Here is a 26,895-nt window from a genome sequence, read left to right as displayed (position 1 = left end):
GCTGGTTCACAGAACAGAGCGCAGCAGTACAGTGAAAAATGTCTTAACCTGGCAAAAGGCAACCCTCCCTCAGTGGGGAAATTTGTCCCTGCAATATAGCTGTAATATATGGAGGACTAAAACTGCCAAAATAAAAAATAATTAAATGACTAAACAAATAAATAAATGAAAAAAATTAATTAAAACGAATATAGAAAATACAAAACAATTGATATAAATGAAAGTAAAAAACATATATGTATATATATATATATATATATATATATATATATATATATATATATACATATATATAAATAGATACAAGTTAAAATAAAAACAAGATTAAAAAAAATAAAATATAAAAATTAATGTTGAAATAAAAAAATAAAAAATATATATAAATAGAATTAAATATCAATCAATCAATAAAAACGCTCTGTGACAGTGAAGCCCAACCCAAAACACGCTTAGGACCACCTCCTCATTTGAATATCATTTTGACCTGACGGAGTGTCTGCAGCACGAAATAAATAAATGTGAGAGCACAGCGTTTTTATTTACTGATTAATATTTTATTACATTTATATTTTTATTTTTGTATTTATTTCTACATTTATTGTTTTATTTATTTATATTTTTTGAATATCGTTTTTTTATTTTTACATATTTTTACTATATATTAGAGCTGTCAAACTATTACATTTTTAATCAGATTAATCAAATTTTTTAATCAGATTAATCACATTTTAGAATTTGGATTAATCATGATTAATCGCTTAATAAAAAAAAGGCTTTTTTCCCGCCAAATTTGAAGAGCACCGTTGATATGTTAATTATTTTGACATTTATTGTTTTTTGATCCACTGCACACACTCATCCTCATCTTTTTGTAATCAGTTATTTTCTTGCATAATTTAAAATGAAAAAATATATTTTGACATGAACAAATATTCTAAATGTGATACGCAAACATTTATTAAATGCTTTTCTTTAATACATGTAATGATGTTTATTGCTCAAACACAACCTGTGCTACTTTAAATGTAGCCATCCGCTCTCACGCTAAAGGATAATCTATGGTAAAAATTTATAGTGCGATTAATCTGCATTAATTCATGATTAATGCGATCATTTTTGTGATTAATTAATCAGTTAATGCTTTAACTTTGGCAGCACTAATATATATATATATAGTTTTTTTTTCAATTATATTTATTTTTTGTATTTAATTTTTTAATTATATTTTTTATATCCATTTTTATATCCATTTTTATTTTCTCTTTTATTCATTTATTTTCTCTTTTATTTATTTTTAATTTTGGCAGTTTTGGTCCTCCAAAGTAATATGATACGATATGTCGTGCAGTTCTAATGCCCTCGAGAGCCACAGTGGTGCTTTATTGAACGCAAGGAAGATAGAATTGTCACAATGACCCCACTCACACACACTTTGTATAATAATTGCCATGAATAATGGTGTAGTCAGCTAGGAGGGATTTCAACAAAAACCCAAGTCAAAGCGGAGATGAAGGATACGTGCTGACTGAGGTGTCAGGTCTGCTGCTTTCAACTTCTTTCGCCCCTCCACATGTGTGTCTGTGTGCAGGTTTGGAGATACAGTACCCGTGTTGGAGCAGGGACCCAGCTGCAAACAATCATCATCATATTCCGTCACTACTATCTTATGTCCAAGCAATTTATATACTTCTCATAATTCTTGCACCGGCATCCTTCCTCTGTACTCCTCTGCCTTGCCTTTTAATCACTTGAACCCCACACATGTAAACCTCATCTCGCAACCCTGTCCGGATTTGACTCCGCTAGCCCATTCCTCAACTCAGTCAATAAATATTCAAATTATAAACCGGCTTTCTTCCCATGTCTTCTATTTGATCCTCCTTCCCACATCGAACTTTAACATGAGGTGACACAATCAAAGATTATTTTTGTAGGCTGCACACAATAGACATACCAGAGGAAAACTATTGTATAGGGTTACTGAACATACATTGTTACATGCCTATGCACACAGTCCTTCACAAATATAAGAACTTTTAGTCCCACTTCCCAAATCTATATTTTAAAGCCTGCCTGGGAGCTGTGGACATGCAGGTTGAAGGGATTATCGTGTATGCGTCATGGTTCTGTTGCGCAGACAAGCAATTTCCCAAAGTTAGAGAAGGTGACATCAAACTGTTTCATCTAAGGTCTGTATGTAATGTCCTCTGCAGAGTTTTGCAGTGAATGCGCGCAGAGCCTTCAGACACACTTGCATTATGCACAAATGTACAGTATGGCTCCTTCCATGTGCTTGACATATAATCCAGCAGAAAGCCGAAAATCGGAGTCCTTGGCATTCTTATTGCCTCTAGATCCAGTGACAATTGTCCCCACAACTCCGCAGGGACATGAAGCTGGAGTTTGTGGAGGAATGCATCCATCCTGCTCTTGTTCACCTTCATTTGACTGTTTGTGGAATAGATGTATCATTATTATTAATTCAAGAAAATCATTGTTACATAAATGGACTTGTTTTAAAGTCTGCGCAGGGTGCTGAAGCCAAATGATTCTATCAAAAGCAATTTGTCACACAAGCAGTTGATCATCAACGCCCATACTGCAATGCCGTTTGCACCCGACTTTCAATCGATGAATAATGTATATTACATTGATCAATCAGTAATTTAGTCACAGTCTCTTAACATTTGAAGCTGTTTGACCGTGTGCTAGTCAAGATCGGTTCGTTGCAGATGTGGACCTTACGGAGCTTTGAAAGATGGCATGTTCAGTTGAAACACATTTGTTGAGGCTTGCATTTAGACGTACCGACCATATTTCATAAAAATGCATCAGTTAGCACACCAAGACAAAATGACGACCGGTGAAGCATGTTAAGATTATGATTTGACCCTTCAAGTCCATCAAGTTTAATAATATAAACAGATATGTTGTTTAAAATATTTTTTAAGCGCCACCTCTTGGTTTTGTTGATCATGAAAGAAATGCTATACTTGATTTGCTAAAAGTATTTAGTGGTTCACCAACATTCATCACTGTGTATTGTTCTACTTCTGCTGTCTTCTCCATTTTTTGGCGACAGAGTGCTAAAATAATCATCAATTACCTTGTTTGCAAAAAGAATAATCTTATCTGAAAATATTCACAAATGAGCAGTTAATGTTATAGTCAGTGAGAAAAAACACTGAGGTAATAATGTGTGTAATGACTCGGTTAAAACGGGCATATATTTGGTTTATTCTAATTTTTATGAATTGTTGTGTCATTTGTTTTAATGTAAGTCAATGAAGTGAGTGATTATGAAGTCACAACACACAATAAAGGTGTAATCTGTTTGTTTTAAGCACATCTAAATCTTTCATAACAAAATGCTTTCTACCAAGTTAAAATGCACAAGGATGGTTGGCTTGCTTCCAACTTGGCAAACATTAATCAAATTAAAATGCAAGTGTGCAGGTTGGAAATTAGTAAGGTGACCACAGTTGGCTTGCTTCTTTTATTCTGTAAAAACATTTTCTCAAGAATTCAGCACACAACCACCCCCATTCTTGGAACAGTTTTTGTGATTTTTTCTCCAAACAGCTGAGGCAGAGATGCTGTGGGAGGATGACACATTTTGACTACAAATGAGCGCATGCAAACACACAATCTGATCTGTCACACATGAAAAAAAGCATGCCGCCATTAGTACTGCCTAAAGATGTGCACACATATGGAGACGCACATGTATATGACAGCCATATGCAGAGATGAAGAAGACATCAATGCCTTCACAAGATTAAGATTACAGACTTCTGAACATGGCTGGAGTAATCGGCTGAGTTCTACTCCCTGGAACCAAAGTCATGTTATACTAATAAATTCAGTAAAAAGGGTGGGAATTGTAAGTTGAGAACAAATTCAAAAAAACAACAACATATATTTGTCACGTAATAAAATATATGTTTCTGTCATATAGTAATGTAAAATTCTAATCAAATAAAATTACTATTTTTATTATAGCCTACTAATTATTATGATTAGTATTAACATTAAATATGCACATTTAGCAATATAAATCCATCTTTTGACATCCCTGACTATACGTTATTTGTGTATATTTCATGCAGTTACCTGAATCGATGGTAGTGTTTTACAAGTTCTGACTGTCTGCGAGACCATGAAGGGATCGGAATGTGATTGGATGGATGAGTCGGGGTACAATAGAGGGCGATGAAGAAAGTGAGTGAGTGAGTGAGTGAGTGACCGAGCGAGCGAGCATGTGTATTTTGGTGCGCACAGTGATTTGGTGATTAGTCAAAGTCGACTCAACTCTCATCACCTTAGCGTCGACTACTAAAAAAGTTCAAGTTATTCAGCCACTAATTTACTGTAAGTTGTGTTTCCAGTGGCGGTGATGGCTAACGCCCCGTTTACATTGACTGCGTAACGGATGCGGAACGGCATCCGTACGGACGCTGCAATTAAAAGAAAGCATTTGTGTCGGTGTGTCAATTCACACCAGCTACAGTGCGGTGTGTATGCGGAGCTGCGGAATGTTTCCACAAGGTTTCTATTTTTCCCGGAGCCGGACAGAAAGTCAAGTGTCGGCAGCAAGTAAATCCGGTATATTTCAAAATAAACTTTTTTTTTTTTTTTTTCATTGATAGCCTGACATGAGTCGGACATTTAAAAGACTAAAAACGAGCTCGGGATAAATTGAACATGACAAAATAGCACTATTTAAACACAAAATATACTTAACCATGGTAGAAGAGACATGGTAGAAGTCCCAGAAATAATGTCCAAAAAGCATATCGATGTCAACGACAGGCAGGGTTAGGGTTAGGGCGGGTGAAGCTTTCCGGACACGTACAGCTCATGCAACACACTCGGTGTGAATTGCAGTCTGTACGGATGCCGTACGGTAAACGCTTTGCACCCATTACGCAGTCAGTGTGAACTCGGCATAAGTCTGCTTGTGGCGTGGTTCACTGTGGGATTTTTTTGTCCGGACCCTTCTTTGTCTACTACTACTTTGTCGGGACAGCAGTCAAGGATGTAACCCACCTCATCCGAAATCAGCTGCATTATACTCCCGTTACCCGTGACCATGAGGAGAAGCAGTATAAAAAAATGCATAGATACACTGTAGATATTTTCATTGGTTGTTTAAACTGTGATTTACATCAAATTAAAACAAAATCCAATTTGTTAATACAGAAATGTTAGAAATTCAAATATTCTTAAATGTATCTAATTGCTTTTCAGATCTCGAAAAATCAATGTCACGTAGCTTTGTCATTGCCCAATTTTTAATTGTCCTGTGATTGACTTGTGACTATAGACGGGGGTGAAATCAGGCTTAGAAAACCTAAGGCAAATAGGGGAGGACACCAGGGATTTTTTTTTGACTATTTTAGTCACAGACTAAACCAAATAAAAGAGAGAAAGGGGTTAGATAGATGCATGAGTATCAATTGTGTACTGTACATCTTACGGTGAAGAGCGGCAAAAATAAATAAATAAATAAAGATTAAAAATAAATAAAATGCAGTCCTTTCTTATCAAACTCCAACATCATGCAGCACTGAATCGGTCCAGTTACTGTATGTTGTAAAGTGTTTCATTCCTGAAAAACTGCTTTAATCCTAGAACCAGACCATCATGAAAGCATACATTATAACTGTTGTGAAAATTGCATGTTTTCCCACCTCTTCAATCTGATATGTATGGTAGTTGGATGGGTTAGACTTTGCAACAACCCAAAAGCTAAACTACTTACCCTGTGATACGAGGTAACGCGTCCGTTGAGAAGAGAGCATGTTGTGGCTTGTCCCTCTCAATCAGCCATATGGTGTATTGGCCACTTTGCTTAGGGTTCAGGTACAAGGCCATGTCTACGCTGCAGGGAGTTGGGCCACTCCACAGCCAAGGACTCAGCACCCAGGGGCCGCCAAAAGAGGAACCATTCACCCAAAAGAACTGACCTAGGAGCAAGAAAACAGTATTGAGCATAAATTTACTTCAATTACTAAAACAGACACAATCATTTTCTGTTTTTTTTTCTTCAAATTGTTAAAAATAGACACATAGTTTGCAAGAAAGGGTAAGCACATTCACAAATGATAATCATGAGTGAAATTACTGTGCTGCTGACGTGCTTGATTTAAACTACTTTGGAGGGAAGGCTGTAGCACTTAATGAAAATGCATGAAATGAAACAGCCAATAAGAGCCTTGGCAGAGGAAAAAGTTGAAAAAGGTGCGGAAGAAAAAAAAATCAAAGCATTTTTTTTTCTTGCATTGATATGAAGTCTCATTTCACTTTCAAACCTATTGTGCTCAGTCAGGCAGGAAGTGAGTGTGTGCGGAAGATCACAGAGTTTTTAACTCGAAAAGAATATAAATGTTTAATGCACCCTGTTAAAGAATCTAGTGTTGATGAGTTGAAGTTAAAATTGCAAAGCCAAATCTGACAGAATTATAAAATGTCATTATTCTCAGGAGGCATTCAAGATGAAGACACCGTGACATTATGGATTATTTTGTTGTTGCAGTGAAAATGGTTTGATATGCTAGACAACTAGATCTTAAAATAGTGGATATTTATTTTCATTCCCACAGTTTGTTTTCAGATCAGTTCCTCTTCTAGATAATAGTAAAAGCAGTTTACCAAGGATCAGATTGTGTTAAAGTATACTTCTCAAACTGGGTCACATGTCTCATTGTGTATCTCAACAGCTGCACTTAAACCGCCCTTTTCCATTACTTGCGGCAATATGCAATTCATATGTTGTGCGGGACGGGAAAGGAAATGAAGGGACCACGCAAACTTCACATGCTTGTAGTTGCTCAAATGAATCTTGCAAATCATATTTCTCATTATTATGTCACCACAAGGTAATCAAGTGTTTTACAACTGGTACTCGTATTCATTTATTCAATCTCAGTCATATTAAATTCCTTATCAGGTCTTATTAGCATTACCGTGCTACATTTGCAAGGAATCACAGATGATGGTGATTACAGCGCAATCACCAGTTGCTGGCAGCCTAATTAATGCGTACAACCTGCAAGTTGAGTGTAAAATATGACATGTTAATTCATTGAGACTGTATGACACAACCAGTTCTGCTCCAATATTTCACCATACAGCTACATGACATGCTGCAGTTACTAGTTACTGTATAAGCCTCTAAAGTAACTACTTTTCACTAATGATTGATGACAATTTGCACTTGCAGAATTGTTTGGCACCTCTGTGACTCAACACATTATAATTTAATCAATTTCAATTGCACTAGACGATATCTTTAAACCAAGAGCAACATCTAGAGGAGTAAAAGAAAAAAAAAATCACAAGTGCTACATGAAGCTGAATTTTGTCATCACTACCCAGGAAATGTTGTTTTAGGGTATTGATGGGTAAATTAAGTTTCATGAAGCACTTGTGATATTTGAAATTGCTAAATCTGAATGTACAGTATTTTAATTTTTGTGTGCCTTTTTTCTTTTGGAATTGGACAACATTTATGGATAAATAATACGTTATGTTCACTGTCTACAGTATAATGCAGGCATGTCAAAATTCATTTGAATTCAGGGGCCACTTTCTCTCAAATTCGATCTCTATTGGGACGAACCTGTATGTAGTCTAATATTCTTTAAATCACGATAGGTCGAACATTTTCAGTTTTATTGGTGCAAATAATTACAAGTGCATTCAGAAATCATTCCCATTTATTTCATAACCAAAATGAGCACAAACTTTTGCATCAAATCCTGAGTAACAGCCAAATTCCAGAATGTCATTTAAGTAGCCGTAAGTTCTCCCAGTGGACAAACCTGGCAACAACAGTTAATTTTTGTAAAAAGCTGGTGGTTGTGCTCTGTCGACATGGGCCAGATTGGGCGCCCTGACAGGACGGTTCTGGCCCGCAAGTCGTATGTTTGACACCACTGGTATAGTGTGTATATAGCAAGTATATAGTATACTTTCACAAAACACTCGTATATTTATAGTCAATCAAATCTGAGTTGTTAATGCATTTTTCTTTTTCTTTCAAGTTTAAAAACATATTGACAATTAAGTAATTGTTTCCGATTTTTCAGGAAACAAATTGTATTTGTATTTGTATTTGTATCATGAGGAGATGACTTAGGCAAAAAAATATTATTTTTTAAAAATGGCTTAGGCCATTTTTCAAGAGAGTGACGTTATGTGGGATAAATGCATTGCAGCAATATTTTTTTTCAGCTAACTAAAATACAACAATTTAAAAATGGTGAGTGGTAGTTTGAATAGTAATATCAACTAATGCTAAAAATAACTAACGTTTTGTTTTCTAACAGGTGATTTCTTAAATATTTGAATGAAATGAGTTGTGTTACCACAATATTTGACTCGCTTTTTCCAGATTGCCATTGTATTGTTTATGGCTACGCAGCGCTCTTCCTTTCTGCTATCCTTCAGGTTCGTCTTTCTGTGCTGCTTGAGTGTGTGTGCACACTGCTGGCTGATTCTTGCTGGCTGAGTCTATTTGCTTGTTTACCTGGTGCCTGTAAGTCACATGACATGCGGCACAACAAAAGAGGGAAAGGGGGAGCAAAGTGTGTCGGCTCCATGCTGTGACTGCCCGGAGCAGCACTTAGGCTGTAGGTGGTGAGTTGCCACACACAAATGCAGTCATCTAAATCCCCTCTTTGATAACATTGCAGTAGTGCATAGAGGAGAGATACAGAAACTCAAGTATTGATCTCAAAACACGGAACTCATCAATAACTGTATCAATATCAATATCAACATCAGCATCATTATCGGTATTTGGATCGATCAGTTACATCAGTCACAAATCATATCATTATGCACTATACTGTTGTGTTGACCATGCTCTGCTGCTTTAAGACACTTGCTGCATTTGACTCTTGTTTATTTAACTAGTTTCAGTTGTACCTACCCCATGTGTGAAAAACTACGTTTGTCACTAGCACATTGTCCCAAAAGCATTGTGAGTTGTCAATAGGCATCTCCACAAATCCCAGTCTCATCACTTTCAATTTTTGTCTGTGATGATTGTGTGTTTTTCATCCTTTAACCAATTGGGACCAACAATTTTGCCTGTGCTGTGTGCCCAAGGAAAAGAACATTGTACCCACTGTGAAACAAATGGCAGGCTCAGAGATGTTCTATAGGGCTCCTTTGCTATATCCAGCAGTGTGTAGAACCTGTGCTGCCTGCAAAGAAGACTCAAGACTATCAAGGTGTTCTGGAACGAACTGTGCTACCCAATGTCAGAAAGCTTGGCTGTGGATGCAAGTTGAAGATCTTCCAACAGGATCAAGATACACAGCTAATAAACAACAAGAATGGTGAAGAACAAAACAACTTGAGCAGCAAGAATTTTAGCATGCAACACAATTAATTATACAGTAGGTTCACAGCTGTGCGTTTATTAGACAGTTATTCTATATACATGTACAAGTGCTGGAAGTGTTCAAACTAAAATGAAGACACCTCGAAAGCAAACAGGTGAAATGGTAAACTACATCTACTTGATTAATGTTCTCAATCCTTGTCAATTTCAATGCAAGTATTTAGATGATTCACTTAAATAAAAATCGTCAAGAAGGATTTTAAGGACTTTATCTAGCTCACACTTTTTAGTCGAAATATTAACGTTAAAAATATTTTGTGTGAATATTAGTAAGCTAACTTTAGCCGTCAGAATTGTAACTTATTTCAAAAGACGAAGTGGTCTAAATTATTTAACTCACCTTTTGTCAACTAAACTGGCACTGGACTTGCACAAAAAAATCGGCCCTGACATTTTGACTTAGGCCCGCCTGCTGATGCACAGTCTAAATTGTGAGCTGGTCTGTTAAGGAAAAATGGAGTAAAATAACAATTAAAGAGCTCTGCATTGGCCCCTAAAGATGCCTGTCCAACGGGCATTTATCCTGTATGCCAGATGGCCAGTACAGCTCTGGTTGGGAGGGTGACTTCGGGCCCCAAAAGACTAGCTATGGCCCTGCGTTGAGCAAGTGACATATTCCTTTGTCGTTAGTTGATTTAGTTTCAAGTCTATTATTTCCTCCCATACTTATTCCCTTAATGTTGCTGTATGAGCCACATTGGCCCAATTTCCTCATTAGTACAGATCCTTACATGAAAGATCCACTTGGTAAAGACGGTCCAAGTGCTGGAGGGTGTGTGTACAGCGCATTTTCCGGCATACCCAGCACAGATTTGAAGGAATTTTGGACTGAAGTAAAACATCTATTAACTATTGTATTACCCAGTACAAATAGCCTATTGGAATAGCTGCCAGGAAACAATTCTGGACAGAGCTTATTGTAACAGAATAAATAAGCGATTTATACATGCTTTGTAGATGGATAGAATATTTATATGTGTGTGAATATGCTCTTTTGTGTAGCCTAAAGTGAAATAGAAAATAATGAAGCAAACACACAAGTATGCTTTTGTGTTGATTTCATAATGTATAACATGTTCTATCTCATAAGCATATGTTTTTATATTAAAACAATATAGGGATAAGATTATATGTAATGTAATCATTATTTTTTCTTATATTATAGTTTCCGTTTTTCTCCTCTAAAGCTTTTAAACTGTGATAGCAGTCCTTGCATTATTCAAATTTATCTTATAGTTTAATTTAATTCAGACTCCAATCTTATCGGGTGCAGGGCAATGCAACTATAATCCCACTAGTGAGTTTGTGTTGCACAACCTCAAACAATAATCCACCCATTAATTTTTTTACTGCTTGCCATATTCAGGATCACCAGTGAAATGAAACCCATCCGAGCTGACTTCAGGTCAGGTTAATAGATAACCGCAGACAGAGCACATGTGCTACAGACAGACAGCTGTTCAAACTCATTTTCACTCCCATAGGAAGTCTTCAATAAATCTCATACGTGCGTTCATGGATTGTGTGAAGAAAATGGACTTCCCAGAGAATACTGACATATAAGTACAGGGAACATGTCAACTAAACACAATTAGGGATGAGCACATATTGTCAGAATTAAGAAGCCAATGCAAATCAATTGCCTCAATCATATGGTTGTCTCAATTTTAATAATATTTTAACTTAATATTGTATTGTTATATATTTAAGCTTGACTTCCCATTGCTTTGTTATCCAGTATTACCTGTCACAGGAGGTCTGAGTGAATACCCCAAGTATGAGCATTCATCACTGTTGGGAGGTCGCTTAGTCATGCGGAGTCATGAAGTTTGTGCTGTTGAACTGTCATGAACTCTGCCGGATTCTCTGCTTAAGCATCACCCCCCCCCCCCCAACCTTCTGTAAATGTGCACTTACAAGTGCAACATTTTATCCATCCAGCACCTCTCAGCTTTTCTAGTGTATTCTTCACTTCATCACTTCAATTATGCCTTTCTGTGTGGGAGCGTATAGAGATAATTGAATTGATGTAATTAAAGCGATATCTAAAAAAGTGAAAAGCGGATAAAGTTTACTTTAACATGAGCAAATAAAGAGCCGGTCACCAGTAACTAATGCAAGCTGGTGTCGAGTGTGTATACTGCCTCATGAATAGATTGAGAAACAGCTCCACGTTCACACTATGAGCAGCATGCCATCTTCATGTTAGCCTTACCCAAAGTGTCTTCTTTCTACATGAATCCAAAATGTAGCTAAACTTAGTGCAGTCATTTGGGATATACTGTAGCTCTGCCATGATGTGATGTTTAACAGCACAAGATTTGGCTGACAGCCTTGGTGAGAACTGGCTAGTGACAACACAGACATTATTTGAAATGCAATGGTGGATGAAACTATCATAAATAAAATGATTGGCCATGAGTTACTGGCATATATATATAAATAACAAGATGGGCTTTAATATCAGTTACATCTGGAAGACAAAATGATGTTTAAAGTTAAAGCAAATCTGAATTATTATCATTATTGGTATGTAAGTATGTAAAAAAATAAAATCACACAAGGAATTTGTCTCCATATTACAGCAACGAGCAACTATAATAAAAATAATATTTAGGAGGCAATGCATAAGTACAGAAAGTCATTCAGCAATGTAATGATACCAATGACTGCTGCGCAAATGATGTGGGCAGTTGTCAAGCAATTTGAAGTGTTTTCAGTGAGCAGTATTGGGGAAGATACTTCCAAAATGTAATATACTTCATATTGCTAGTTACTTACATTTGAAATTGCAGTTTCTTTACATTGCTGTCTGTGTAGAGTAATAAATTACTCAAGTTTAAGTTACTTTTTTTTTTAAACCGGGGATTAATTGTTTTAATAATTATTTTGACATTCTAAAAATATGTTATGTTAAATGTTTTAGCTGGTGGTGGGAGATCACTGCTTTTGATGAATATTTGTAACAATAACAAAATGTATTTTTTTATATATATATATATATATGAAATATTGTAATTCGTAACTAATATTTGGTCCAGTAAATAAATAATCCCAGACTGTAGACTGGATAGATAGATAGATAGATAGATAGATAGATAGATAGATAGATAGATAGATAGATAGATAGATAGATAGATAGATAGATAGATAGATAGATAGATAGATAGATAGATAGATAGATAGATAAAATGATAAAATGGATGCCACTTCATCTAGCTTCTTTTTCTACATGTTTTAGCTGCAAAATATCTCCACTTGAAGCCTCCGGCGCCAGGAATATATTCCATGGATTTGTCACAGTCCTTTACCACACTGCAACAATGAGTCACTCTAAAGCGGTCACACCATCTTGCAGCACCTGTCCACAGGCTGGCTGTTGCTTCTGCCCCCCCCCCCCCTCCAATCTTCTGCTTTTTCTCCATGACGTGCATGCGCTCTTGCCAGACAATGAGGCACTCTAAATGGCCACGGCAGCCCAAAGCCAACGTCCACACACTGGCTGCCAAGTAGAATCTTTGTTTTTCAGCCTCCTTCTTATCCTGCCTTTCTCTGAGTGAGGATGGATTATCCAGAGGGAAGATGCATTTTTTGGGGTGTAGCTCAGCTTCAGAAAAACAGGTGAGCCATGATTGGTTGTTAGTTGAGCAACTGTGATGGCAGGTGGTAAAATGGCCACTGTCTGAGATGGATAAAAATTAGTGTATTTTGCCTGCTTAAGTCAAATTTCACAAACACAATATAAATCAGAATACTGTGTTTAGACTAGTGTGGGTGTGTAGAACATATTAATTGTAAAAATATTTTGTACAAATTTTAGGACTAATCTGAAGGATGTATTTTGCTTCCTAAATTATACGTTCGGCAACAAAATTTAGTCACTCATACTGTCTTGGTATAATCAGAAGCAAGCTCAATAAAATGTCCTTAAATTGTACATGTAATTTTTTTATTCATCAAGCCGCTGAATTAGAACCCTAAGAAATTCATGAATCAAACCCTAAACTGCTTCCGCCCTAACGTGATCAGTCTCATTTTTGTTTTCTAAGTCACTTGGTATTGTACTGTCATGGCAAGGCAACCGGAGATCCAACATACAGTAAATAGGGCATAAAGTTCCTTTGAAGCTGAGACAAAAAGGAATGACTACATAAATTAGAAGAAATTAGAATCACGCAGCGCCCCGCCGACCCGGTTCTACTATCCACAGAGTCTGTAGGAAGGTGAATTCCTCAAAGTTGCTTAGAAATTATGGCGGTAAGAGGAAATAATTTGAGAATTTAACAATAACAGTATTTTGGTTCTTTTTAGTCTTTAATTTTTTTTTTATAACTATGTTTCCTTGTAAAAACTGTACTGACTGAAAAAGGGTTATTACCGAAATTCACAACTTCTGTTTTTATCTTGATGTTTAATTAATTTGCCCCAATTAAAAATCAAGTGTTTGTGCTTGCATGTGAACGCCACATTTACACCTAAGGGCAGTTTTGTTCCTCTGGCTTGCTATACGAATGTTTGTTATTGTTATGGAGGACTAGCTCAGGATGTGAAGTGAAGAGTAGCCAGCCAGAGAGCAGCCTCTCAGCTAGGTAAAGGAGCTGATGGATTACACTCACTGGGAAAGAGTCCACCCTTCCTTCCCATGCCAAAACCTCCTGCTTGGACCGCTATGCAGGGATAATCTAAATACTGCTTTCAACAAGAAGCCTCGGAGTGCTATTCCATGGCAAAAGCAAAAACAAAAACAAAAAAACATTGGGTACTTCTGTGAGCCGTGGGCTGTATGAACTTCAAAACAACAACAAAAAACTCACTTCTCTATAATGAGTTTACATGTAATAAACAGTATATTCTGATAGTTATTTGTTTTATGATGAGTAAATTTAAAAAAATTATAAAACTTAAGAGATAGAAGATTTATTTAAATCCATACCACCACAACAGTCTAATTTCAAATATATTGGTACCTTGATTTAAGAGTTTATTTGGTTCCAGGTCTCCAAAAACACCAAGATTTTTTTTAGGTATAATGTATGTTTTGAATAACGACAAATAGCACTGTAATGTATAAGAAACAATAAAATATAATAAATGACAATGTAAATATAAACTGGATTATTAAGTGCAATTACTGCTTATACTGTAACGTGTATTACATCTGTGCTTTTATGGGGCCAGGCCTATTCAGTGACACCAGGGCTGGAGTCAGTCTGGTTGTGCATTTTGTCGTTTTGTATTGTGCAATTGACATGTATGTCGTCGCTAAATGCTGGCAACAGGTGTCGTATAATACAATGTCAGTCGATATTTTTAGCGTCCGTAATTATCAATTGAACTTGATTTCAAGACGACGTCAGGTATGAGTCAAGTAAGCCTTTACGCTATGACACGCCCCCGGGAACAATTTCAAAATAAGCATGGCGTTGATGTCCGAATATTATTGGTATAGTAAGGCTTATTTTGAAGTTGACCTTCGTACTTCTCTTAAAAATGGATCTCCTTAATAAACCACATATTTGAAAAAGGAAAAACAAACAGATGGAGTAGGGAGGTTTCTCTGGCACTGTCATGTTCTGTGACTGTGAGCAGTCATGTCATGGTGAAGCAACATCGAGTTGTCCTGCAACTATTGCTGCCTCTTCTCATGTACTGAACAAAGCTGCAGAGTGTCTTTGTAGACTTGCTGGTCGATCCTCGGGTCCACAATGAAGGGAAAACTCGTACTTTGTAGTTTGGCTTTGAAATGTCTTTTGTGAGACCAGTCCAATCATGTACAAACACGCATGTCTTCCATTATAGAAATTGTTCACTGGATCAATAACTATTCAAAAACCTCTCCTTTGAGACCTGGTTTGTGCTAGCCATTGAGTGGCCAAAATGGCTGATGATTTTGTTTTTTTCTTCAAAAACAGCCTCTTAAAGACAATCTATGTGCCAATTAATGGCTGTTTTTTGTTGGTTTGTTTTTGTAGCAAAAAAGACACCTTTCAATGAGAGGACTCATATCTGGAAAAAAAAGGAAGAGGGAAAAAAACATTCTAAATATTCCAAACATCCTCATACATCTGGGATGTGGTTGTGTTCACATTCATTCTTGTTGGGAGTCAGCACATACCCACTACCTATTGTTGCGTCAAATACCATTGCATGCCACAGGGCAATTTCCAAAGTTGCAACCCATTGCCCTCCAGACCCGATGAGGGCCACCAAAATACATCATCCCATTGAGCTCAACCAGCATGCCCTCCCAACCTGCATAAGGCGAGCACACACAGACACAGCTGGTAGAACCTGAAAACTCAGGAAATGCTATAAGAAGGACCACATGGGGAATATGCCACGGAGGAGGCGGGACTTTCGACTTCCTGTTTTTCACACATCAGCTTTGTTTCCGTTTCCTGTTTGCAACGTGTGGGCCGCATCCCAGTTCTTGGGCTTCCCCCTTTGTGCCTCTCGGTTGCGCATTCCCATCGACGGGTGCGAGGAGTGATGGCAAAACGAGGCTTTCTGAAGCTTTGAACCTTTTTTGGACCACTGTGTCATAAAATGGTTCACCACGTCACCAATTTGTCCTTTTTTAAAAAACTATTTTACTATTCCATCTTCAAGAAAATAAATAACCAAAGAACAAGAAGAATCGAGTTGTCCTTTGCGTTCAACAATTCATCAGGCAGTTTTTCAAGTTTGGGCGGGGTTGTAGTGAAGGCAAATATAACTAGACACCTATTAAGCCTGAACCATGAAATATATGAGAGGAAATTCAGATTATTTGTAAATAGAGTATTTATTGGTCTTTGTGAACAAAATAAATAAATACATTTGAAAATCAACTTCCACATATGACTTTTGATTTGTGTCATATTTGATACATCCGGTCACAATGCTTTAAATTTGTACATCAATTGGGCAATCATGCAAGGTCGCTGGGTGATACTGCCCTCTAATGGATTATCTGTGCAGTGCATGTGTCAGATCATATACGTCAGGGTTATAATGCAAAAAAAAATGATTATACTCATGAAATAGAGGACTCAAAATGTCTTGTATATGATATGTTTGGCTTTATATGGTTAAAGTGCCTCTGATTAAAACCAAATATGCAATTGTTCTAGTAGGCTTTTATGGACATTACCTGTTTTCTAGCAAAATACAAATATTTTTTTCTGTGAACTGTGAATAATTCCTCTCAATTTGTCCAAGCCTACACATCACAAAAAAACAACAAAAACTGTCATTTTATTATATCTACTGTAGCTCCTTGGCATTATGTTTGTATATATTTATTTCAAAATGTACCTTTCTGGCAATCTTCTCCACCATTCAAGTAGCTGCCAAAGTTTATTCACCCAGCTTGTAGCAGTTCAGTCAAGCTGAAAGTCTGGTGTGAGTCTTCTAATGTCATGCAGACAAAAGCTGACACTTGCTGGTACTGAGAATGACAGTGATAATTTAGTGCTTGCCACAGTCGAGGATTGAAATCAAGTGCATGTGTGCTCAGCCATGCTCAACAAGTCCATCTGTTTATTATCCGATAGCAGGCATCACGCTGTGCTATGGGCAACAAATTCTCCGCCTTACATCAATACATGAGGCGGCGTGCTGTGAGTGCGTGCTTGAGGCATGCACTGGCACTCACAGATGAACACGAGCCATCCTCTTCTTCTTACCCCAATTTAACCAAACATTAGAGACGGAAACAGTAAACACACTTGATCTCAAAGTTCTTCTGATGGATTGGTGGAGTGGTCAAAGGTCATCAGTTGTTGTGTTTGTGCATTGAGATTGGCCATGAGACAATAGCAGCACAGGTTCCAGCTCACAAAAACACTACATAAGACTTCATGTGCACTCGGTGTTTAATGCGTCCTCATCCAAACGTACGGATGTACTTGAATGGAGCACACACACAATTACAAAGGATGGGCATTTGACTAAAATGACTGCGGTCAAAAAACTATATGCTTCCTCTGATTCACACCTGACACTCATTACTCTGAGCTTCATTTAATTACTTCCTGTGGGCATATGCAGCTGGACCCAGGAATCACACTTAAAAAAAAAAGGAAAAACAAAAAACAGGCTCCAACAACTTTAGTTACAGCAGTCTTGGCATAAAACGTGGTGTGTCACTACAAGGAATGCATCACCATAGGTCGTAAATAAGGTGGAGCCTGTCTTTGCAGTAGGCTGTATATTTCTTTATATACTAGCAGTGAGCCAACCTCTACCCTGGAGGCCCAAATCTATCTATGTTGCTCTCTGTTTTAATGTACTCCGCTGAGAGCCACTCATTGTGCTCTGCCTCTGTGGATTGTCACTGTTGTTGGTTTATTTTTGTAAAAAAAGAAAAAAAAGATGGCATCACCATGGCAACCGGCCAACCTCTTCTGACACTGCTGAATTGCAATCCATCATTCTATATCCTATACAGCCTTTCCTCTTTAGGGTCTTTGGGGAGCGGAGGGCTATCCAAGCTGACAAGAGGCTGAGTACGCCCTGGACTGGTCACCAGCCAATTCGAGGGATTGCAATCCATAAGCGCTATTCGTCAGATTCAGGATGCCAAGAGCGCATCATGTCAATGTAGTGCGTGCAGCGGTGGTAGCATCAATAAACTCTTAGATGCATTTAAATCTATAAACAACATGTAAAAAATGTATTGTTAAATGTAAATGTAAGGCATGGCAGAACAAAAATATGCACAAGTCAGTGGGTCATGTGAATATCGTCCACAAATGGTCCTTTTAAATGAAACAAAATGGTATGTTGCAATGTTAGCGGTGTTGCGGTTAGCCACTGTCGCCTTTCAGCACACCCCCATTCCATCACAGATGCTGGCTTTTGAGTTTTACACTGAAAACAATCCAGATGATCCCTTTACTCTTTGGCCCAGAGCCAATGATTTCCCAAAAACAATTTGCAATGTGTACTCGTCAGACCACATCACCCTTTTTCACTTTGTGTCAGTCTATCTCAGATGAGCTCGGACCCACAGAGCGTGTTTCTGGCTGTTGATGATATATGGCTTTCGCTTTGCAAGGTAGCGCTTTAACTCGCATTTGTAGATGTAGCGACGAATTGTGTTAATCGGCAATGGTTTTCTTAAGTGTTCCTGAACCCACGTGGCGTGGCAATAAACGTTACACAGTGATGTCAGTTTTTAATGCAATTTCGCCTGAGCGATCAACAGTCACAGGCATTCAACGTGCATACATTTCTCGAGATTTTTCTGAATGTTTTAATGATATTATGGATCATACATGATGAAATCACTACATTCCATGTTGAGAAATGTTGTACTTAAAATGTTGTACTGTTTTTTCCACGCAGTTGTTTACCAAGTGGTGAGCTTCACCTCACCTCGATTCTCATTTTATACCACATCATGACACTCACCTTTTTCCTTGTTCATCTATAGAATGCAAATATTGTGCAGTTTTTGTTGTTGTTTTTTTTAGAATTCCTCAACTTTCCCAGTCCTTTGTTTCCCCTGTCCCAGCTATGTTGCAGGCATCACATTCAAAATGAAAGAAAAATAATCATGTTCATCAGTTGGAATATTTAATATCTTGAATATTGGCTGAAAAGGATTTGCAAATCATTGTGTTCTGTTTTTATTTGTGTTTTATCCAACATCCCAACTTCAATGGAACTGGAGTTTGTATTTTTAGTTTGTTGTTGCAATCATAGTGAAGCATTCAAGATTCACTGCCAGGTTGATAACTTTCATTGATTTTTGATGTGTCATTTTGAAACGGGGTTCCAAGTTGCTTCGTTTGAAACATTGTGCTGGTTTGTTTGCAAATTAAGCACTGGAAGTTCATTCCAGAAAGAACAAACAAGAGTTTGTCGGCCCACTTGTCTTGAAACTTTCTGTGCTCTGTTTGTCCACTCCCCGGTGTTGACAATGTGTGTCTGATCTACCATGTTCTACGCTGCCCCTAGATTAATTTATCCAAGGAAATTTGATTATTTTCTTGGCTAAAGCGGACTAGTGGGTCTGGGCTGCAAATTGTTGGCTATACAAGTGCATAGTAACAATTTAAAGCACCATTTAAAAAAAAATGCAATTTGGGGAAAGACCTCTTCATTTACTGATGGATGTGTGTATGTAAACATTGGTTGGATAAATTAGCTCTTCATCTGCTATGAATTATGCTGGTTTAAAGAATATGTAAATGTTACCTTGCCTTGATAGCATATTGTGAGTTGTGTGTGAATGTTTTACTCTTCTCCACATTACAAGTTGAGAGGAAAATAAACAACTTAAAGACTGATTTGTTGTAGAGAGCCGTTATTAGAAGGAGTATACACGTATGTACCAACATTTTTTTGTTTTTTATGGATAAACTTTCTATCCAGCAGGCCAAGCATAACCACTATCATGATGTTAGCCTAATGTTATGGTATGCTGAACTCTCTGAATGATTTTTTTTTTATCAGTCTGACAGGAAGTAGAACATGTTTCATGTCAGTGAGTGCATAAACAGAAACTAAATGCATAATTTAAAACAAAAAAAAAAGATTTTTTTTTGTAATTAGGTGCAGTATTTGAAATGTGTTAAATTCCCAGCCTTATCTAAAACTGAACAATATTTTTGTATGAGTTTGATTTGAAATGTTGATGCTTATGTATGTATTTCTTTAATTTATAATGCATGTTTTACAATTGTTCTATCCTCCCACACAGGCGATATGAGTATGTTACAGCTATTGCAGTGATGTACCCTGACAAAGATAATGTTAAGTTTTAAGTCATATTGTTAATTTGAAATGTGGGTTAAACTATAAGTATAGCTAGTTTATAATCCGTGTTATCAACAAAAAGTGCCCAAATGTTATTTATCTTTTTTCCCCTTGTGCAGGAAATTATTTTCTGCACAGAACACAGACCACTACTAGACAAATTTAGTAGCAGCAATGCAAATCTATCTTAATAATAAATGTAGTATACAGTGCTTTACGTGTTTCTTTTGACAATGATATTGTGGCCATATATTGATATGATATGATTGATGTAACACAGACACATTTAAATGGCTTTAGTTTCAAAATGCTTATAAATATTGGACTTTTAATCAAACCTTTAAACCTTGTGTAGGAAATGCACTATATGAAAAATCTGCCTTGTTTTGCCTTTCAAAAATAGTTAACAGTGGCAACTGGCAAGCAAGCATAATAAATACCTGATTGCTGTTCTGCACAACACTTGCTGAGAAACATGGGTGAAGCCGAAACAAATGACTGATTTGTACTTGTTTTAGCAGGCTTTCTTTCAGAGCCGAGCACCTCTATTGTCCTTAACAAAATATGCAGCATTTATTACAAGGGCTGCACACTCTATAAGGGTCCCCATGGTTTCATATTTACTTACTTTAGTGGAGCTTAAAAAATGGCAGATAAGTCACTAATTTGTCTTCGAAAGTATATACAAACTAAATAGGCAAACAATTGAAACAATGGATGTTTATTATTAAGTGAAATTGATAAAATCTGCATTGTTTATTTCATATTCATCCATCATCCATCATTTGAACCACTTTTGCTCACGAGGGTCACAGGGGTGCTGGAGCCTATCCCAGCTGTCTTCGGACAGTAGGTGGTTTACACCCTGAACTAGTTGCCAGCCAATCGCAGGGCACAAACAGATGAATAACCATAAACACCCACAATCACACCTAGGGGCAATTAAAAGTGTTCAATTAACCTAGTATGCATGTTTTTGGGAAATGTGGGAGAAAAGCAGAATATCCGAAAAATTCAATCTCACGACCTCTGCACTGGAAGGCGGATGTGCTAACCAGTCTTTCACCGTGTCGCCTTGTATTTAACTCACTCCCAGCCATTTTCACTGAAGCCTTTGCTCCCGGCTGTTTTACTGGATTTTGACTGATTTTGCAAGGCCCACAGAATATTGTGTGTTCCATTGCTATAACAAAAAAAGAAACCTACCAAAATAAACATTTTAGTCTCTTCTTTTATCAGGAAAAAAAGCACATTAGTATCAGTTTCTGTTTTGCAGCAATTAGCATTAGAATATAGCTAAGGTTCATCATTATTCACATTCCTGTTGAAAACACTGGCAAAAGGAGCTTGTTGCACAATGGCCATGGCTGATCTCTTATATTCTGCTGCCACCTGCTGGCCGTTTTTGAAATAACTATCATTGCTTTAAGCAAGAAGCTGCATTAAAGCCTTCTGTTTGCTCTTGCATTTTCCTAAAATTAAGTCAATATTTATGTGAAAAAATTCAAATGACACACAAATTAAGTCATAATATTATGAGGAAAATAAGTAATTATATGAAACGTTGCAACCCCCCCTACTTTTATAATGGTGGCTTACCAACCAGTTATTAAGAACAACACTCTCCCTGACAGAAAAATAGAATAAAGAAAACCTTTACTGTGAGATGGATGAGATTTATTTCTGATAATAGCAGTCCTGGAGCCCTTTAATATGTTTTCATTCCGATACAACACAACGAGACACAGCATGATCCTAAGAGATCTTAGAGGAGGCGCAAAGTTCATTTCAGAAACGGTTAAATATCTCTGCATGGCCACACATTAAACTGGTCATTTGAAATTCAGAATTGAAAGATGATTACAAGCGCGGGGCAGCAAGGTGTCCTAGTGGTTCACACCACTAGTGCCTGGGCCTTTCTGTGTGAACTTTGCATGTTTTCTCTTTGCTTGGTCTTGGATTTCCTCCAATAGTAAAAAAAACAAAATGTCTAAATTGCCCAGAGGTTTGCATGTGAGTATGGATAGTTGTTTCTCAGTAGCTTTGTTATACAACAAAGGCATTATGGTTTTGGTTCAGTCGGATATTTTTAGGCATTTCCATTGTAGAAGTCCCTAAAATATGCTGTATTCATCCATTATGTATTATGGTAGAGTTTGCATGCATAGGTTAGCGTGAGACACCATTGTCCGTTGATTGATAGAAACATAATTGACACTTCTGTCGAAGGGAAATGCACCATTTTAAAAAAAGATGGACAGATGACCTTTCTCAAGTTAATTTTTTTGTTTTTGTTTTATGGATTTCAGTAGACAGCACAGTTTCATCGTTATTGTAGTGGTGGACAAATGAAGCTTCATGAAGCACTTGTGATATATATATTTTTTACTCCATTAGATGGCAGTCTTTGTTTAAAGATGCAGTGGAAATTGTACTGCACTTACCTTTAAACCAAGACCACCATATAGAAGACAATTGCTTCATGAAGCTTCATTTTTCAATTTACTGCTTTATTGTATAATTCATTATCAAGTTATGTCCTGTGCTGACAGAATTGTGCAAGTTGACATAATTGCTAATTCCATTTTCCTGACAGAACCCCAAAGATGGACCAATTCAGTCCCCATGACGGCAAATCCAACTGCATATTTTTATTTGGGTGGAAATGTCCCTGTAATTGACTGGTTATATTTCCGGGGTCCTGAGTTGCGAGATGGTTAAAAAAAAAGAAAAAGTGGATACATGGTGATTGGGGAAGTGATTAATTGCATGCATTAATTCCTACTGAGTATTACACCAGTCATACCTCCTTGACATGTTCCGAAGGTTTCTTAGCTAATTTCAATTTCAGGCACCTGTCTATTGTAACTTTTGAAGCCAAGACTCTTTGCCTTAAGGCATGTGCCCTGAGGAAGAACAACACAGTATTTCATCCACTTCCTTGAGCTTATGGCTAGAGGGAATAGACCTCTCACCCTTTCAGTGCCCCTTGTTACGGATATACCACATCACCCCCTGCAGCATATTTCCACCAAGAGCATTCATCACACAACCAACAGCTTTGAGCTTGTCTGGTATTTGTCCCATTAACTTTTTCACTTAATACTTACCACAAGCAATTGATTTTGACAGTACTGCCTGGAGTGCACTGAGAGATATATATTTTTTTAGTCATTGACTTGCTCTCCATCTCATTAGTGTCAATAGTCAATTATGTTTCTACTCAGCATGTACTTTCTTCACACCCACCATCAAAGATTGCATCACAATTGATCATCCAAAACATGGCAAGGAAGACTCAAGAGGGGAATACAATAAAAGGTAAGCAAGTGATCTTTGATGTTAAAGTCAGATTGGGCAGTTAACCATTGTGCTAACCTGTACGGCCAAAGTTATTTGTAATTTTAGAACTTGTTGATACATTTCTACTAATTCTATCAAATCTAAATCTATAGACATAGTTTGCATCCGTGCAGGACTGCAGCTCTGCTTACAATTTGGCTTTGACATGATTTTGCTCCCCTGTAGTCAAATGGCCGAACTCCAGCCATCACTTAAAAATGGAGACTCTGTACCCAGCTTGGCTGCCAAGTCATGGATGGAGAAACTCGATGTGGGCCCAGTAATGTAAATTTGCCAAATTTTGATGTCACAATTTATCAACATTCTGAATGGCTTGCTTTCAGGCACATAATTGTAAACAGACAGCTCAAAGTCAACTTTCCTTAATATGCCTCCTTAAAATTCTTAATTATCTGTGTCTGTCTCCAAAGAAGACAGATGGCTAGGTTTTGATTCAGAGATAGTAGCCAAAGTAATTTGACCTATGGGAAATTTTGAAAATGAGTTTTAGATAATTATTAGAAGAGTATCAGGTAAGCCACACAAATAAGAACCCTTACATCAAAATTAACAGATTTTTAAGGCCATTTGGCTTTGATAACTGGGCATATTCTATTTTATTTTATTTTTTTTACAGGATTTTACAAATTCTTATTATGACCTAACTTGGCACGGTGTTTTTTCTCCCACTGTTGTATGACAATATGAAAGAAGTACTACAATGTGTAGGTGGACATTCTGGCAATACGGGTAAACAACTTTTGTTTCCTGTCCTGCAGCTGCCAGCTGATTCTTCTCTAGCGATGCATGTGCTGTGGCTGTAGGCCACTCTGCACCTTCAGAAGGACCCTATAGAATGCATGGGAGTTTAGCCAATTAGTATATGTGAGCATTATGGACTTGCAAAAGGCGTTTGACTTTGACATTGTCCTTCAGGGTTCTTGAGAACATGGAACACGATTACAGTGTTTGTTGACCTCAGTGTTGCATCTTGTTGTTTTTTTTTTATATGCAGACAATCTGTTTCTGGTGGCTTCATCAAGGCATGACCATTTGACTCTCGCTGGAGCGGTTCCCAGCTGAGTGTGATGTGGTTAGGATGAAAATCATCTCCTCTAAATCTGAGGCCATGCCATGGTCCTTGGAAAATTGTGGAGTTCTGTCTCGAGATTGGGGTTAAGATTCTATCTCAAGTAAAGGAGTCGAAAGTACAGTATCTTGAGGTCATTCCTCATGACCAAAAGAATGGGAGAATGGATAAAATGGCTGACATAAGTTTCCTCCATAAGGTTCTCCTTTAGAGTAATCATCCTAAGGAGTTCAAAGTAAAGCTGCTGCCCCTCTGCATCGAGAGGAGACCACCGTTTTTGTGAACTTTCTCATTCTGGCGACTGTGGAGGGTTTTTGAATGGCACTCTATTTTCATTCAAGAGTGCCAGGTTTCATCCGATTTCCTAAGCAAAAAATAGTATTTGGCTGTTGGGAAATCTGTATTGGTTGGCGACAAATAGTTAATGTAAGTTACTGTAAGAAGTCGCTGGTGGCTTGCCATTTTACCATGCTTATGTGATATGATCCATAATAACCTGTTATGGATACTCACCTAAAGACTAGTAGGGAAGATCAGTTAGTGGGTAAAGGGCAATTGGTTCCTATGCCTGCTTACTACTATCGATTGTGTTGTCACATTAACCCTGTGAGCAGAGCGCTGCAAGTTTGCAAGGGTGCACGTATGTAGTGAGTGTTGCCTTTTTGGCAGGCTTCGTTCAGTGCTACAAAGACACTGGTCAGACCCTCTCAACCCTCTTTATGCTCTCAAAATTTGATGGCGACAAGAAAAACAGTCTGAGAGCATAATGAGGATTTGAGGGAGTGTGGCAAGTGTCTTTGCAGAATTTTTCAACATTGAAAAAAGCTGACCAAAAAAGCAATGCTCGTTACGTGTGCACACCCAAGCAAGCCTGCTGGTACAATTTATCATTAAAACAAATTACCATTCAAGTAACAGGGTTTCCTCATGTTTTTGAGACAGTAGGGTGAAAGCTGCAGCTGGCTACTAGTGTGGCTACACTCTAAAAACTGATTGGCTGGAGAAAAAAAAAAACTATACCTACCAATCTAGTAGGTTAAGTTCATTTTGGCTTGATTAACCAATAGATTGGTCGGACATTGACCATTCCGGGTGGGTACGGGCATACCAATTTATTGGTTAGCCAAACAACCAATGAAATTGGTTATAATAGAAAGTAAGTCTAGATCACTTGGAAATATATTCATTGTATCAATTTATTGTATTCTAAATGTATTAATTTCATAATTTTTTACAAGTGATTACAATATATAATGTAGTGTTAAAAAAATATATATTTATCTAGATAGATCACTAGACATGACCAGCTCAGTGGCCTAGTGGTAGAGTGTCTACTCTGAGACTGGATGGTTGTGGGTTCGATCCCTGGCCGGGTCATATCAAAGACTCTAAAAATGGGCCCCTTGACACATAGCATTATGGGTTGTAATTGGGGGGTTAGATCACCAAATGATTCCTGAGTACAGCCCCTCCTGCTGCTCTACACTCCCTCATGGGATGGGTCAAATGCGGAGAACGAATTTCACGCCACTTAGGTGGGTGTGACAATCAGTGTTGCTTTTTTTCGGGAATCCCGTGACCCGCGGGATTCTTGAAAAAATGTCAGCCTCTAACACAGATTAACCAATATCTTGGTCAGAATGACCAATTTGTATCGTTTGGTCCAATCACCAATATATATTGGTTGAAAATACCTTCCATTCTAGAGTGGTTGTTTTAACCAAAGGATCTGTCGGCTACTTAACTTCCAGCTAGATTGGTCAAATTAAAACATTATTTGGGTGGGGTAAATTTGACCAATCTCTTTTTAGGGTGTACAATGGGGAAATACTAGAATTTTGAGGGTAGCAGCAACAAAAACAAAAAAAGTAACTATGAACATGCCAATTGGAACAATCCTTAAAGTGGAAGTCAACCTCAAAAATGTCTTTACAATAATATGTTGTATGTACCCCCATAGTTTAAAGATGGAATTCTGTTTAATATTGCGTTTGTGGAATATGAACTAAGCAGCAAAAGCCACCCGTTTTTATCCATCTCAGGGAATAGCCATTTTGCCATTTGCTGTCGACTGAAAATTACATCACAGTTTTTCAGGGCTCAGGTAACGACCAATCATGGCTCAACTTCAGAAAACAGGTGAGCCGTGATTGGTCCTTACCTGAGCCAAGAGCATATGTGATGTTATTTTTAGTCGACAGAAAGTGGCAAAATGGTCGCCCTTTAAAATGAATAAAAATGGGTGGAATTTGCTGCTTAACTCATATTCCACAAACACAACATTAATCATAATACCGTGTTT

At 37.4% G+C, this 26,895-nt stretch overlaps 1 protein-coding gene across 3 annotated transcripts in view; it reads right to left on the bottom strand.

Annotated features, from left to right (window-relative positions):
• alk (ALK receptor tyrosine kinase) overlaps positions 1-26,895 on the bottom strand; it is a 365,934-nt gene that overhangs the window by 163,025 nt on the left and 176,014 nt on the right. For all 3 annotated transcript variants that reach the window (XM_086094285.1, XM_086094286.1, XM_086094287.1), the window contains one exon: positions 5,765-5,969. In XM_086094285.1, coding sequence (XP_085950411.1) covers positions 5,765-5,969 — 205 coding nt within the window. The remainder of the gene's footprint in view (positions 1-5,764; positions 5,970-26,895) is intronic.

The sequence above is a fragment of the Leptonotus elevatus genome, chromosome 14 (assembly GCF_054856555.1).
Source record: "Leptonotus elevatus isolate MCC_2025b chromosome 14, RoL_Lele_1.0, whole genome shotgun sequence".
NCBI classification, from domain to species: Eukaryota; Metazoa; Chordata; class Actinopteri; order Syngnathiformes; family Syngnathidae; genus Leptonotus; species Leptonotus elevatus.
This window is presented reverse-complemented; position numbering and strand designations above follow the sequence as displayed.